This window comes from Panulirus ornatus, chromosome 6 (genome assembly GCF_036320965.1).
Source record: "Panulirus ornatus isolate Po-2019 chromosome 6, ASM3632096v1, whole genome shotgun sequence".
Classification (NCBI taxonomy): domain Eukaryota; kingdom Metazoa; phylum Arthropoda; class Malacostraca; order Decapoda; family Palinuridae; genus Panulirus; species Panulirus ornatus.
This window is the reverse complement of record NC_092229.1, coordinates 49,310,501-49,327,707: the sequence shown is the minus strand read 5'-3', so window position 1 is coordinate 49,327,707 and position 17,207 is coordinate 49,310,501. Positions and strand designations below refer to the sequence as shown.

General features: G+C 46.3%; 1 protein-coding gene across 6 annotated transcripts; it reads left to right on the top strand.

Annotated features, from left to right (window-relative positions):
• The first annotated feature begins 8,486 nt into the window (after nucleotides 1-8,486).
• LOC139749215 (uncharacterized) lies at nucleotides 8,487-11,059 on the top strand. 6 transcript variants are annotated; one of them, XM_071662909.1, is made up of 2 exons: nucleotides 8,487-9,097; nucleotides 9,260-11,059. In XM_071662909.1, exons 1-2 carry the CDS (start codon nucleotides 8,534-8,536, stop codon nucleotides 10,970-10,972), a joined length of 2,277 nt encoding a protein of 758 aa, XP_071519010.1. In that variant the 5' UTR covers nucleotides 8,487-8,533; the 3' UTR covers nucleotides 10,973-11,059. The 6 variants fall into 6 exon arrangements, with proteins under 6 accessions (XP_071519010.1, XP_071519009.1, XP_071519007.1 ...); XM_071662908.1 differs by having other exon boundaries at nucleotides 9,221-11,059; XM_071662906.1 differs by having other exon boundaries at nucleotides 8,487-9,220; nucleotides 9,299-11,059.
• Nucleotides 11,060-17,207: the final 6,148 nt, after the last annotated feature.

Genomic DNA, 17,207 nt, shown 5'->3' with positions numbered 1-17,207 from the left:
CGGAGACAGAATACGAAAAAAAAAAAAAAATACGCGAGTCTCTCCCTCAAAAAGATTAAACTCGCAAGATCAAGCGAGACACAGAAAACGCGTCGTGATTACTGCTCCAACACCTCATTTTACGACACGCATCACGCGCGGTCTTGTCAACACGGGATTTGCATATTCATAAGACCCTAGAGCCAAGGTGTGGTATCAAAGGTTAATTTCAAAGGTTTATTTCCTCAGACTGGACGGAGTGTGTGTGTGTGTGTGTGTGTGTGTGGTAATCTACTCTCATTCATCCTCACGCAAGATAGAGAGATCCATCGTGACGATAGAGGCGAAGTTCTCACTGACTTTCCAATGTTGGCCGACATCCCCCCCCCCAAGACTTATTGCTCGCTCCCGGCCAGCTTGTGGACGTCGTGGCAAGAGAGGAGGAACCCACACACACACACACACACACACACACACACACAGAGCAATAAAAATGATGGTTCTGTTCCTTAATGATTCATCTACATCGCACGTTAGCATCGTGGGAGAGGTGTTTGAACACGGAGACTGGACAAGAGCCGTGTGAATCATTCAGCAATTAGCATAAGGCCAATGAGCCATTTAGAAACACATGGACGACCCTCGCTTGGTACAGAATGATCCAAGATTTGTCCCCAGACATACTCATTTACGGTCGTCGGGTTGGCTAGTTGGTCTGACGTGGTCTATCCTATAAGGTTGTGAGGGAATCCTCTCTGAAACCGACTTCCTGCACAGGAACATGATGTGGCAGGGCGTACATAGATGGATGGATAGCCAGCCTTGCTGGCAAGTTTGACATTCGGTCTGTGTTGTATCAGACGGACGGACGAGACGCTACAATGTGTATCTGTAAATCGTAGTCCGGGTGTGCTACATCATCAAGGCTTCCTCCACTGATCCTGTTAATATATATATATATATATATATCATACTAACCTCCAACAGCCAGGATCGAACCCGGGACCCATGCGTAGAAGGCGGGAGCACTACCTCTGGGCTATGATCACATATATATAATACACACACAGGTGAGGATATTCCGAAAAAGGCCCAGTCCTCTGTTCTTAACGCTACCTCGCTAATGCGGGAAATGGCGAATAGTTTGAAAAAAAAAAAAAAAAAATATACATATATGAGTAATGAGAGATTATATTCGGAGATAATGGCGTCAGTGGGATGAAATGTGTCATCACCGTGTCTCTTTGGGTGGGTAGCCTAGGCCGGGTCGCCTTTTAGGGAAAAGCGTAAAACAGCGACGCCGGAGGTGGTTTTAATTCCCCGTGGCGTGGTGGGGGCAGGATAGTGGGCTTGCTGCCTCACCTGGTAAGTAAGGTTCAAGTTACCACAGAGCGTGAAGCCCAGTAGCGGACGTAGTGACCCCATCCATAGGGTGTAGTCGTATTGACCCCATCCATATCGTGTAGTTGTAGTGACCTCATCCATAGGGTGTAGTCGTAGCGACCCATCCATAGGGTGTAGTCGTAGTGGACCCCCATCCACATAGATGCTTCTTCCCATTTCAGAAGGGGGTCTGTGTGTGTGTGTCTGCCTGACCAACCGCATCCCAGCAAGAAGACTGGGTTGAGCCATTGTGTCTTTAAGACACCAACAAGATCAAGTTTTCTCCTCATGTTTATTGGGATCCTTCCTCCCCGGGGGGTGGGGCAAGAGCCAAGAATAATACCCATGGCTTCATCTTGTATTTCCTCAAGCTTTCCCCCAAAAGCCCCTGTATCAGGCACACTAAAGCAAGCAAGCAAGAGACGCAGTGGAAATCAATGAGGGTAAGGTTGTATGCAGTGCGCATGATTTGCAACGACTCTTACGTTCCCTGTCGTACATTCTGGACTGGAGTTAACTCTGTACAGATCTACAATGCTCCTTGCCTTAAAGTCCAAGCGTTGGTACTTCAAATCCAAGATATCAGTACCTACTGTCGTAATGTATGACCCATTCTTCAACCAAATTTCTCTCAGAGAGGAGGTGGTGGGGGTGTGTCTCTTGAAATTTTTTTTGGCCTTCCTCAGCAAAAATGACAAATGCTGGTCCTTCACAAGTATGTGATATATATGGTTGAGTACACTGAGTGTATTGTTACACCCAGAGGTGTTGATTACAACATAGCAATAAGTGTACGGCGTTCTGATCTAATGGACATTAATAGAAGATGGAGTTGAATGGGATGTTTAGACAAAGATGGGGCTAAGGACACATTAATGTGGAGTACCATGATTACACTCCTGTGCCCCTGAAACACACACACACACACACACACACACACACACACACACACACACACACACACAGACACACACACACACAGACACGTCTTTCTACTGGGCGGGTAGCTCCTTGAGATGGAGCCCAGACGCCAGCCTCCTTGTATCCAATTTGGCTAACTCATACATAATTACGCTTCAAGTGATGGGGAGGTGGTTCAAAAACAATTCTCAGATCCGGGAAGGTGGCGCAACTGTGTACTCACTACAGAGGCTGACAATAATCAATTCAGCAATGTACATTTCCTGTGTCGTACATGAAGTCTTACCACACTGGGGTGGGTGGGGAGACAGACAAAATCTTACCTGGGGGAAACCTTCTTTCGAAAGTCTTGCGTAAACCACTTGTCAAAGGCATGACTCTAAAAGCCACTAGACTGGGGGTTTTGTGTCCTCGGGTGCTGTGGCGACTTGGCCAGAGGGGAGGCAGCTCGAACTCCCTACCACACATCTCATGCGATGATGTGTACGTAAATATATATATAAAAAAGAAGAGGATGGCCCGGATGTACGTTCAAGTGGATTCATAAGAATATCACAGGCGACACCGAATATCACAGGCGACACCTTCCTCTTCAGAGGGGAGACACGGGTTTGCCTTTCGTCTGGCCTAGCGCGTCAACTTCAGACTCACTGATGAAGTCATCATGTCCCTCACTCACCACGGCGTGACATTAAAGTCCCTTCTCTTACGCCAACGTCTGAGATCGGACCTTAGCTTGCATCTACGATAGTACGTCAACCCAAGGGCGAACTTAATGAGATCCTAAGTCCCTTCTCTTACGCCCACGTCTGAGATCGGAACTTAGCCTCCATCTACTACGAGGGTACATCAACCCAAGGGCGAACTTAAAGAGACCCTAAGTCCCTTTCTCTTACGCCCACGTCTGAGATCGGAACTTAGCCTCCATCTACTACGAGGGTACATCAACCCAAGGACGAACTTAAAGAGACCCTAAGTCCCTTTTCTTACGCCCACGTCTGAGATCGGACCTTAGCCTCCATCTACGATGGTACATCAACCCAAGGGCGAACTTAAAGAGATCCTAAGTCCCTTTCTCTTACGCCCACGTCTGAGATCGGAACTTAGCCTCCATCTACTACGATGGTAAATCAACCCAAGGGCGAACTTAAAAGAGACCCTCCCGAGGTGTGCTAATTACTTATGAGTCCTGATGACTTTCGTTCGCGCGTATGTATCAGGTTTTGGACGGAGGAGGAGGAGAAGGAGGAGGAGGAGGAGGTGGTGGGGCGAGGTGGGGTTTGCATGGTTCCTCCCTAGCCTTAATTATCTTAATGCCTCTCCACGCCCTTCTGATAGCGAGCGCCACACCACCTCCTCCCACCCAGCCCCAGCATTCAGCTCGTGAACAAATGTTTTCCCCGAGTCTGACTTGTCTAATTCAGGCGAGGAACAGAGAGCATATGAGAGAAAGAGAGAGAGAGAGAGAGAGAGAGAGAGAGAGAGAGAGAGAGAGAGAGAGAGAGAGAGAGAGAGAGAGAGAGAGAGAGGACAAAGAACGCTTTGTAAAGAAGGTCACAGGGGGGCTCAAGTCGGAGTCAGGGGGAGAAAAAAATTATATCAAATGGGGGGAAAAGAAGGTGAAGATAAGAAAGTTACCCTGAAAAAAATGAATCTGGGAGAAAGAGAGAGAGAGAGAGAGAGAGAGAGAGAGAGAGAGAGAGAGAGAGAGAGAGAGAGAGAGAGAGGTAGGGACTGACGATACTTTAGGAGAGACAGGGAAACGTGTCTGTTAAAAAAAAGGGGGAAGGAGATTTAGGGGGGGGGGGTTAATTCAAAGAATTTAGAATGCATTTTGAATTCAAAATGCATTTTCAATTTAGATTGCATTTTCAGTTTAAAATACATTTTTGAATTCAGAATGCATTTTTGAATTTAGAATGCATTTTTGAGTTCATAACGCATTTTCAATTTAGAATGCATTTTTGAACGACCCTACACGTACACGTGTTTCTCTCTCAGCCTCCAACGTCCTCGCTACACGGCTACAGCAATACTTGTACTCTCTTCCTCAAAGCTTTTCCAAACATTCCTTTCTAACCCAAGAATTTACGACAAGAATTCCCTGTGTGAGGTAAACAACATGAAGATTTGGGATACTGAAAATCTCTTAGGGCAGGATCCTAAGTAAGGTACAATGTTAATTCCGCAGAAACCCCCGGGAAATTTATGAAATAATTCCGGGTTTGGTTATGTGGTGCTCTCTTTCTCTCTCTCTCTCTCTCTCTCTCTCTCTCTCTCTCTCTCTCTCTCACCGTCCAGGGCGGAGGACACGAGAAGGCCATTTGTAAGAAGGGCGCGGTGAGGCGGAGGTACCGGGACGACCCCGGACGAATAGATGATTTCGTTCGCGTGAGAGAATGGGCAGCGAGCGAGCGAGCTCCTCCGGGAAAATGGGGGATGGGTGGGAGGACGAGGAGGAGGAGGGACGCTGCTGCTGCTGCTCCGCCATGAGAAATGGGGGTGGCATGAGAATGGGAAGCCCGGCCGTTAAACCACCCATCAATTTACGTTCAACTCGACTCATGCAGACGGAACGCATACGCCACCTCGAATTCTGATGGCTCCATCTCACTTAATATGGCTGGTCTACTCTCATTAATTCCACTCTCCTCCTCCCTCCACCTCCTCCTCCTCCTCCTCCTCCTCCTCCTCCTCCTCCTGTTATTGTGGTAACTGCTTCATGGGAAGGGGGGGAAGGGAAGACATCACGAATGATATGGCGTCCTCGCTGAGCTCAGCTTGATCCACGCTTGTGAGGTGTGAGTCACTCCTCTCCCAGTGTGAGGTGTGAGTCACTCCTCTCCCAGTGTGAGGTGTGAGTCACTCCTCTCCCAGTGTGAGGTGTGAGTCACTCCTCTCCCAGTGTGAGGTGTGAGTCGCTCCTCTCCCAGTGTGAGGTGTGAGTCACTCCTCTCCCAGTGTGAGGTGTGAGTCACTCCTCTCCCAGTGTGAGGTGTGTATCACTCCTCTCCCAGTGTGAGGTGTGAGTCACTCCTCTCCCAGTGTGAGGTGTGAGTCGCTCCTCTCCCAGTGTGAGGTGTGAGTCACTCCTCTCCCAGTGTGAGGTGTGAGTCACTCCTCTCCCAGTGTGAGGTGTGAGTCGCTCCTCTCCCAGTGTGAGGTGTGTGTCACTCCTCTCCCAGTGTGAGGTGTGAGTCGCTCCTCTCCCAGTGTGAGGTGTGAGTCACTTCTCTCACAATGACCTTTGAGTCCAAGATGCTTTTCAAGTTCTCTCATTCACTCCTTCAGCGGAGGCCAGACTGGATGGGGGAGGCGCTGATCTGAGCCTTCAGTCAAGTTCATTCTCACGTCTTGTGTCTTTGTAATCCTTCCTCATCCCATTTTTTTTTTCTTCCCTCCAATTCCCTCTCTTGTTCTGTACCCTTTTTCCACACCCAATCTCTCATCTTTTTTGGAATATCCTGGCTATAATCTACCATCTTTCCTACCTGCCTTTTATGATTTCCAATTATATCTTTTTTTTAATCAACATTTCTCAGGCTTTCTCCTTCTATTCTGTACATTCCCATCCTGTTCGTCCTTTTGCTCTCTACTTATTCCAAATTTCCAGCACGTTCATGATTTTTTTTCCCTTGTCCTTCAGTTGCCGATCTGTGGACCCAAGACCGTAATTATGAAACATGTCCCCAACTCACGTTTCGCTTTTCTTTTTTTTCCCCTGTGTACGATAGACCTCAAAATACTTTGGTCAATCGTTCATTTGCATTCTGTGTCATCTAACTTGTGTACGTGTGTATACAACTTCCCATGAATTGCCTTCACACTCACGAATATAACCGACTCTGTTTAATCCTCAGAATTCTTATTTCTTTTACGATCTCAAAATGTATTTTTCTTTTTTTTTTTTTTAACTTTTGCCTAGAAAAAAAAAACTGTCGAGTTCGGCGACCCTCTCTACCCCATTCTTGTAAAATACGAAAGGATCTTACTGTACGCACCGGTCTTACTGTACACCAGGATCTTACTGTACACACTGGTCTTACTGTACACCAGGATCTTACTGTACACACTGGTCTTACTGTACACCGCCAGCGATATCAATGCTGTACGCAAGGGACCTTAATGTACGCAAGGAATCTCTCTTCAGTTTTTCGTTTTGACCATCTCAAGGTCAGTTGTCAAAACACTGGCTCACAGGGATGTCCCAGTTATCAAAAAGGTCCTTTTTTTCCTTGCTCATGTCCCACTGGGAAGTCCCAGTTATCAAAAAGGTCCTTTTTCCTTGCTCATGTCCCACTGGGAAGTCCCAGTTCTCAAAAAGGTCCTTTTTCCTTGCTCATGTCCCACTGGGAAGTCCCAGTTCTCAAAAAGGTCCTTTTTCCTTGCTCATGTCCCACTGGGAAGTCCCAGTTATCAAAAAGGTCCTTTTTCCTACCTCGAGTCTACGTCTATAATCACTCGCTACTTTCTCGAATCATCCAGAGACGTGTGGCGATGCTGACACATCTCTATATGGCAGGTGAGGGGGCGACCACATCCACCTGACGGAGGTAAAGGGGTCCAGTTCAGAGGGACGTCGGAATGTCAGCTGGTACTACTGTTTACTTACGTCCTTCCTGGACGAAAGGGCGCCACTGAGGAGACGCATGATGGCCAGGGGAGGCGAGGAAAGAGAGGGAACTGTGTTTATGGAATGAGGTAAAAAAAAAAGTATGTGTGTGCGTGATTACCGCTTGGTCATGGCCTATTTGTGCTGTACGGGGAGGGAGTTTTACACATCCCTGGGGGCCCTCCACGTCTCATGGATACACTCTACTGTCATCTTATTGAATCTGAGGATAATGTCAGCATTAGCCATGTCCTCAGTTAGCCTATTCCGCTCATCTAGCCACTAGTATACGACAAAAGTATGTGTGTGTGTGTGTGTGTGTGTGTGTACTTCGTATATCTCTGTCTTTTTGTGTCTGGATTTTTGTGCGTGTGTGTACGTCTGTGGCGTATATTCCACTGTGTTTAGTTACAGAGAAACGTCATCGCATGAGAGAAAACCAATTACACCCTTTCATGGCCTGGCTTTGGGGGTCACACATGTCCTCATTCCACTCGAAGAGAGGCGTGCCACTAAGTCATACTCGAGCCAGAGACCAAAGCAGCTCGAGGGGAGGCGGGGCGAGGGTCGTCCTCAAACTAGCCACGGACTATGCATGACCATCCCCCCCCCTGTGCTTTACCAGGAAGGACAATCAATATAGCGCGCCACGTCCAAAAGGGAGGGAGGGAGTCGGGGAAGGAGTGAGAGGAGAGATCACCGCATCAGCTAGTCAGCACAGAAGGTTGTTGTGGAAAGCCTGGCTTGTGTTCACAGCATCGCATCAGTTCCAAATGTGATACTGGATCAGCAAGATAACACACGCCCGCGAGCCCACACGCGCCCCCCACGCGTGTGTGCCTGTGTGTGTGTGCCGAACAAGCAGCAATAACAGGCCAAGGCAGGCAAGCGCAGGATGTCAGAGAGCCAAGCCAATAATTCTTTCAAGCACTTCCGGGCCATTCATCAGCATGCCTTTCGCCAAAGGCGAACACCCCCAACGTACCTACGCCCCCCTCAGCAACCAGGCGTAAACTACCCCCACCTCAGCAACCAGGCGTAACCTACCCCCCCTCAGCAACCAGGCGTAACCTACCCCCCCTCAGCAACCAGGCGTAACCTACCCCCCCTCAGCAACCAGGCGTAACCTACCCCCCCTCAGCAACCAGGCGTAACCTACCCCCCCTCAGCAACCAGGCGAGTGGGAGGTGTGTGGGTTGCAGACTCATTCCAAGGGTGAACATCTTTACATCTCCTCTACTCAAATGTCTGTTTCACTCTCCCTCCCTCGTCTGTACACACTCCACTGTCCCTCTATATCTATCTATCTATCTTTCTATCTATCATTTGGCTCATTCATCTATTCCCTCTTTAGAGAAGTAATACAAGAAGGGAAGATGTCCATCACCCGCCCGGCACCCGTCCCCTCGTGGACGTGTCGTCACCATCGCACCTGACGGACCGACAGACAACTCCAGCCACCATCCTGGCCAACACCTCCACCACAACGATCCTTGGAGCAAATGTTCCTCGTTTCCATCGCTTTCCTGTTTACTCATTCTTTACCATGTCTTCTTTATATCATTCCCAGAAAATAAATTATAAATGAAAATGAATAATTATAAATTAGATACGTTTGTAGTTGTGTGGTGTGTGTTCATGGTGACGATCGTGACCGCCCTGTTGTTCAGCGCCCTCCAGAATGAGGAGTGGAGGCTGCTCCTCCTCCTGAAGGAGAGACACAGGCGGGCTCACTCCCTCTACGTTCCTTTCTTCGGACAAGTGCAGTACAAGGACTTCACTGCCCCAGTTGAGGTCGGCTCAGGCTTAAGACATTTAGTGCGGAATGTACTGACCTTGAGGGACATGGCGTCCGAGCCCAGCGTATGGACCATCTGCCTCGACCTCCTCAAGGTCCTCCTGTCCTGGAAGGCCGTCGGGGTACTTTTCCTGGTGGTGCTGATGAAGATACTCCTCAGGTGTGTGCGCGCCAGGAGATGCAAGGACCCCGTCATGGCCAAGTGCAAGGAGGAGAAGAAGAGGTCTGGCAAGAAGAACGCCAGCAGCCCTACAGCTCCGGTTTCTGTTAAGGACAACAAGGAAGCCGCACAGAGTGGTAAGAAGAACAGGAAGGCCCCAGCTCAGAGTAGGGAAGTTCCAGCTTTGTGTGATGTGGCCGAAGAGGTGAAGTCTGAAGTTGTGACTGATGTTGTAGCCGAAGAGGTGAAGTCTGAAGTCGTGCCTGATGATGTAGCCGAAGAGTTGAAGTCTGGCAAAGACGTAGTTCGTAAGAAGAAGACCAGAACTCGTAAGAAGAACAGAACTCCAACTCAGGCCAGAAAGGAGGTGAAGTCTGAAGTTGTAACTGATGTTGTAGCCGAAGAGGTGAAGTCTGAAGTTGTGACTGATGATGTAGCCCAAGAGGTGAAGTCTGAAGTTGTGACTGATGATGTAGCCGAAGAGGTGAAGTCTGGCAACGACGTAGTTCGTAAGAAGAAGACCAGAACTCGTAAGAAGAACAGAACTCCAACTCAGGCCGGAAAGAAGGTGAAGTCTGAAGTTGTGACTGATGATGTGGCCGAAGAGGTGAAGTCTGAAGTTGTGACTGATGTTGTAGCCCAAGAGGTGAAGTCTGAAGTTGCAACTGATGTTGTAGCCGAAGAGGTGAAGTCTGAAGTTGTGACTGATGATGTAACCGAAGAGTTGAAGTCTGGCAACGACGTAGTTCGTAAGAAGAAGACCAGAACTCGTAAGAAGAACAGAACTCCAACTCAGGCCAGAAAGGAGGTGAAGTCTGAAGTTGTAACTGATGTTGTAGCCGAAGAGGTGAAGTCTGAAGTTGTGACTGATGATGTAGCCGCAGAGGTGAAGTCTGAAGTTGTGCCTGATGATGTAGCCGAAGAGTTGAAGTCTGGCAAAGACGTAGTTCGTAAGAAGAAGACCAGAACTCGTAAGAAGAACAGAACTCCAACTCAGGCCAGAAAGGAGGTGAAGTCTGAAGTTGTAACTGATGTTGTAGCCGAAGAGGTGAAGTCTGAAGTTGTGACTGATGATGTAGCCGCAGAGGTGAAGTCTGAAGTTGTGCCTGATGATGTAGCCGAAGAGTTGAAGTCTGGCAAAGACGTAGTTCGTAAGAAGAAGACCAGAACTCGTAAGAAGAACAGAACTCCAACTCAGGCCAGAAAGGAGGTGAAGTCTGAAGTTGTGACTGATGATGTAGCCGAAGAGGTGAAGTCTGAAGTTGTGACTGATGTTGTAGCCCAAGTGGTGAAGTCTGGCAACGACGTAGTTCGTAAGAAGAAGACCAGAACTCGTAAGAAGAACAGAGCTCCAACTCAGGCCAGAAAGGAGGTGAAGTCTGAAGTTGTGACTGATGATGTAGCCGAAGAGGTGAAGTCTGAAGTTGTGAGTGATCATGTGGCCGAGGAGGTGAAGTCTGAAGTTGTGACTGACGATGTAGCCGAGGAGGTGAAGTCTGAAGTTGTGACTGATGATGTTGCCGAAGAGGTGAAGTCTGACAACGACGTAGTTCGTAAGAAGAAGACCAGAACTCGTAAGAAGAACAGAGCTCCAACTCAGGCCAGAAAAGAGGTGAAGTCTGAAGTTGTGACTGATGATGTCGCCCAAAAGGTGAAGTCTGAAGTTGTGACTGATGATGTAGCCCAAAAGGTGAAGTCTGAAGTTGTGACTGGTGATGTAGCCCAAAAGGTGAAGTCTGAAGTTGTGACTGGTGATGTCGCCCAAAAGGTGAAGTCTGAAGTTGTGACTGGTGATGTCGCCCAAAAGGTGAAGTCTGAAGTTGTGACTGATGAAGTAGCCGAAGAGGTGAAGTCTGAAGTTGTGACTGATGAAGTAGCCGAAGAGGTGAAGTCTGACAACGATGTAGTTCGTAAGAAGAAGACCAGAACTCGTAGGAAGAACAGAACTCCAACTCAGGCCAGAAAAGAGGTGAAGTCTGAAGTTGTGGCTGATGATGTGGCCCAAAAGGTGAAGTCTGAAGTTGTGACTGATGGTGTAGCCGAAGAGGTGAAGTCTGAGGCTATAGTGTCTGGTGATGACTGGGCGGAGGATACCGAGGGGTTCTGGAGTCTTGAGTGATGACCCAATGAAGGCTGTGGAGTCTGGTGACCCAACTGTCTCCCGGAATGTGTGAGGCTGGGCCTTGTTATTATTGTATATATTTATTTAACATGATATCAAGATCAATTGTAAATAACTATTTCATTCAGTCATCCAAATCATCCATGGCTATATCCCACATCTATGGCTATATCCCACAACGGACAGTCATCCATAGCTATATCCCATAACATACAGTCATCCATGGCTATATCCCAGCATGGACAGTCAGTCATCCATGGTAAAATGTCTTTGTCAGTAGCGAGGGTGTAGTGTCTGGGCCCCAGTGGGGGGGGTGGGGTCCGCTGAGGGCCCCACAAGAGGTCATGATAGTAATAATGATAATTATGATACTGATATTAATGATATCAATAATGATGATGATAATGATAATAATGATAATGAAAAGAATAATGATATCAATAACATATTAATATATATATGGTAAATGATGATGATGATGATAATAGTAATATCAATAATGATAATATCAGTAATATCAGGAATGATGATGATATTAAAATTAATAATGATTAATAATAATGATAATAGATAATGATTATGATGATATCAGTGATGAATGGCGAGGTAGCGCCAGGAAAACGGACAACAAAGGCCACCATATTGGTTCACACTCAGTCTCCAGCTGTCATGTGGAATGCACCGAAACCACAGCTCCCTATCCACATCCAGGCTCCACACACCTTCCCATGGTTTACCCCAGACAATTCACATGCCCTGGTTCAATCCATTGACAGCAGGGCGCCCTTACTGATGGTGTTATTGTACCGGAAAGCATCATTACAAGAACTGTTTGTTAAGAACATCTTAGATGAGCTAAGTTGGGAGAATAGGACGACACTGAACTTTTCGACTTGTTCATATTTGTCACATATTTGTTACCAGAAGTATGAAATGTCTTCCTAGCTTTCCAGTATGTTTTATTGTGAGAGAGGAAGCATTGTGTCTTTCATGCCTTACACTTCTCATCAGATTTTTCCAAACATTATCGAGCATGACGTATCTCTTCCCTAAGTGTTCCACGTTTGACTGAATGGTTTACCCACAGACGAGGTTATCAACTCCTGATTCCCGTATCGTACGCCATACATACGAAGGATATCTCTCAGATAAGATTTGGTGGGTTGGTTCGTTTCGACTCTGTTATCAACTGCCGGGGTCATTCAATTGTCAACTTCAAGCTACTAGCTACTAATACAGTCCCAACCAAAAGAAAAAAAAAGATAATCTTTAAACATTTTCTTTAGGTGTTAAGGGTAATTCTGAGTTTACAGCGATCATCTTTTATTCTGTTTATAGATTCATGGGTTCAAATACCAAAGGAAATCCTGTGAAGATAGGTTCAAATACTAAAGGAAATACTGTTAAGAGAAACAGCCAGCCAGATGTATAAGCGTAAGTGGAGTCATACAGCTGATCAGCGGTCCAAACGTCAACAAACGGACGACAGAGCGGATCAGCTGACCAAACGTCAACAAACAGACGACAGCGCGGATCAGCTGACCAAACGTCAACAAACAGACGACAGAGCGGATCAGCTGACCAAACGTCAACAAACAGACGACAGAGCGGATCAGCTGACCAAACGTCAACAAACAGACGACAGAGCGGATCAGCTCACCAAACGTCAACAAACAGACGACAGAGCGGATCAGCTGACCAAACGTCAACAAACAGACGACAGAGCGGATCAGCTCACCAAACGTCAACAAACAGACGACAGAGCGGATCAGCTGACCAAACGTCAACAAACAGACGACAGAGCGGATCAGCTCACCAAACGGAAACAGATGAGGTAACGGACATTATGGATGTTTATGGAGCAAAATGACCATTACAAAAACAGGGAAAAAATCCCTCACAACTAATACACCAACTATGTTCGTTCACGTCGAACGATCATAAATGGAATGAGGAACTTGACCATGCAATAGTCTAACAGTTCTTTGTATTAAAAAAACAAAACATGAATTATAGTAGAGTACAATACAGTACAAGAACAGTACAGTACAAGAACAGTAAAGTACAATACCAGAATAGTACAGTACAGTACAGCACAATACCAGAACAGTACAGTACATACGAACAGCGCAAGTTACAGGACAAATATTGCGTTACAGAACCCCATAATAACCCTTAGCATTAGTTTCAATGCCTTGTATACACGTTAACATCGCTGAAGTTAGCGGAAATCTATATCGCGCTATGCAAAATATTCCACGGCTGTTAGACTGGTCAGAAAGACCACCACTTCTGTCACCTGCTGTCACAAAGACCACCCCGTGTCACCTGTTGCCACAAAGACCACCCCGTGTCACCTGTTGCCACAAAGACCACCCCGTGTCACCTGTTGCCACAAAGACCACCCCGTGTCACCTGTTGTCACAAAGACCACCCCGTGTCACCAACTGTTGCCACAAAGACCACCCCGTGTCACCTGTTGCCACAAAGACCACCCCGTGTCACCAGCTAACACAAAGACCACCCCGTGTCACCCTATATATCAACGTATGATTCTAATCATACGGGAGCATACATGAATACGTGCGGTGAGACGGGAAAAGGAGGTAATTGTGCAAAGGCTGCTATACTCTATATTGTAAACTACATTCTCAGGTAAACCTATACATAAGAGAAGGAAACACACACACACACACACACACATCCATTGATTTTTTTTTTCCCTTCGATATGGTATCCCTCTGTCAGAAGAGATCTGAATGTATTTTGAATATATTCTATATATTTTTCCTCTTAAATCGACCATAGAGACACAGCGGCACTCGTCTAAGACTCGGGTATTATGGTAATATCAACAATCATAGTGCTCAGATGTGGAAATAAATTTCCCCAAGAAAGATTTGAGTATATTTCCCTCACTGTGGAGATAAGTTCACCAACCTTCAGGGGCTATATTGCCCTCACGTAAGGGGGTAATATAGTCTCTATGTGAACACGTAAGGGTCCATTTCTTTTTATTTCCATTGACCCCTGGAGATGATTCTTATGGCTATTCTTCGTCAGTCTGTTTGGCTTGTGTCTGTCTGTGTCTTCCTGTGTTTTTGGTGTGTCTGTCAGTTGTCGCACGCGCGCGCACACGCACACACACACACACACACACACACACACACACAGACATGGGGAGGGGTGAACTCTAAGTGAGAGAGAGAGAGAGAGAGAGAGGGGGGGGGGGTTGCGTGCTCTTAATAAGTGACTTGTGAGAAACGTACTTTTAAACGCCATTTGCATAAGATAACTGGGGGAGGGGCGAGTCTCCTGCGCGCGCGCACACACACACACACACACACACACCAGAGAGAGAGAGAGAGTGTATAAACGAGTTCAGCTGATGACATAGCCAAGGGCGGGTTGTGCCATTTACAAAGTGTCTTAATTCAGGTTTTCATATTCGCATGACAGTAATGGAAAACACAAAGATTTTCTAGGAAATGGGTGTGTTTACAGGCAACGTTTAGGAAATGGGAGGGGGGTGTGTGTTGTTTACGCAACGTCTACCGGGGGTGGCGTACATCAACAAAATACTCCTTACGCCAAATGTTATTTATTTATGTTTATTATTTTGCTTTGTCGCTGTCTCCCGCGTTTGCGAGGTAGCGCAAGGAAACAGATGTTATATGTGCGTATAAAAACAAGGACCAACAAAGACACGTTATCCTAGTGACTGTTAACTCTAAAAACTCTTATAACACCTACCTTACTGTTAATACAACACACATAAAGGGGGGCTACAAACGAAGGTTGTATTCATATATCTATATATATTTATATCTATTTATATATTCATAGGGGTTATCGCACAATTTATATGGGAAGCATCTAAATGGAAAAACACGATTTACATTTTCACAAAATGCTATAACTTCGTTAAGAATATCACAATCATCACTTCCTCTTCTTGATAATGATAATGATGATGATAATGATACTAGTTATCGTTATCATTATAATCATTATCATTAGCGTCTGGGGTAAACCATGGAAAGCTGTGTAGGTATGTATATTTGCGTGTGTGGACGTATGTATATACATGTGTATGGGGGGGGGGGTTGGGCCATTTCTTTCGTCTGTTTCCTTGCGCTACCTCGCAAACGCGGGAGACAGCGACAAAGCAAAAAAAAAAAAAAAAAAAAAAAAAAAAAATATATATATATATATATATATATATATATATATATATATATATATATATATCATCCATGGGGATAGGGGATTAAGAATACTTCCCACGTATTCCCTGCGTGTCGTAGAAGGCGACTAAAAGGGGAGGGAGCGGGGGGCTGGAAATCCTCCCCTCTCGTTTTTTTTTTTCTTTAATTTTCCAAAAGAAGGAACAGAGGAGGCCAGGTGAGGATATTCTAAAAAAGGCCCAGTCCTCTGTTCTTAACGCTACCTCGCTAACGCGGGTAGTAGCGAATAATTGAAAAAAGAAAAAAAAAAAAAATATATATATATATATATATATATATATATATATATATATATATATATATATATATACGAATAAAGTGCATATGAACGCGCACCTTCATAGAACATACAAACTCGCTTGAGTGCTACCTCCCCTCCCTCGTGAAATAAATAAGGAAACATAAATAACGAAGCGTTGCTGACTTGTCAAAAGACTGCAGCTGGCCTGGCCTAGCTAAGGGTCCACGAGAGAGAGAGAGAGAGAGAGAGAGAGAGAGAGAGAGAGAGAGAGAGAGAGAGAGAGAGAGGAGGGGAGCCGAAGTGGACGCCACAGGTTATAAACTACCTGCAGGAGGTGGTAGCAGGAGGAGGAGGAGGTGGTAGCAGGAGGAGGAGGAGGTGGTAGCAGGAGGAGGAGGAGGTGGTGGTAGCAGGAGGAGGAGGAGGAGGTGGTAGCAGGAGGAGGTAGCAGGAGGAGGAGGTGGTAGCAGGAGGAGGAGGAGGTGGTAGCAGGAGGAGGAGGAGGAGGAGGTGGTAGCAGCAGGAGGAGCAGGAGGAGGAGGTGGTAGCAGCAGGAGGAGCAGGAGGAGGAGGTGGTAGCAGGAGGAGGAGCAGGAGGAGGAGGTGGTAGCAGGAGGAGGAGCAGGAGGAGGAGGTGGTAGCAGGAGGAGGAGCAGGAGGAGGAGGTGGTAGCAGGAGGAGGAGGAGGAGGAGGTGGTAGCAGGAGGAGGAGCAGGAGGAGGAGGTGGTGGTAACAGGAGGAGGAGGTGGTGGTAACAGGAGGAGGAGCAGGAGGAGGAGGTGGTAGCAGGAGGAGGAGGAGCAGGAGGAGGTGGTAGCAGCAGTAGGAGCAGTAGGAGAGAGGGTGGAAAGGTCATGACGCAGCTGCTCACAGACGGCAACACGAAGGCGAGAGGGGGGGAAAAAACTCAAAAAACAAAGAGACGGTAAATACAAGAATGGGAACACGGGAGAACGAAACCTGAATACAGAGACAGAGAGGGAAGGGGGTCAGTTAGGTCACAACTCGGACGAAAGATAGACATATGGAAGAGTTAAATAGAGGAATCGAAATTTCCGAAGTAGGAGGAGGGGGTCTTGGAAAGCAGAATGTGGTAGACTTAAAATTAGGGTTTGGATATTGGGATACGATCCCCGAGAATTATGTCGGAATTAAGAAAAGGTTTTGTATAGTGTTGATAGACATTAAGGAACGTGATAAAAAGGGTGGTGACCATAAGGCGTCAGTGATATATATATATATATATATATATATATATATATATAATATATATATATATATATATATATATATATACATATATATATATATATATATATATATATATATATATATATATATATATATATATATATATATATATATATATATGAATAAAGTGTATATGAACGCGCACCTTCATAGAACATACAAACCTCCAACAGCCAGGATCGAACCTGGGACCCCTTGTGCAAGAAACACCCCCCCTCTTCCCCCAAAACAAAAAGGATCTACTGCAAGTTTACATCAGGTTGGCAGCAAAGTCAAAAGTGTTTCATCTCTCAATTGGCCAGTGGTCAATATCATTAGCCCCCCATCAGAGATCCTGGGGACTGATACCTTCTCTTATTCTGGGGGGGTGAGAGAGGGATGTGAGAGGGGGAGGTGAGGGGGAGAGAGAGACTGTACACGGAAATACGAGATGCTCTCATTTCATTCTGTCTCTCACGACATGATGGTCGGTAATCCTTCACCTTCAAATTT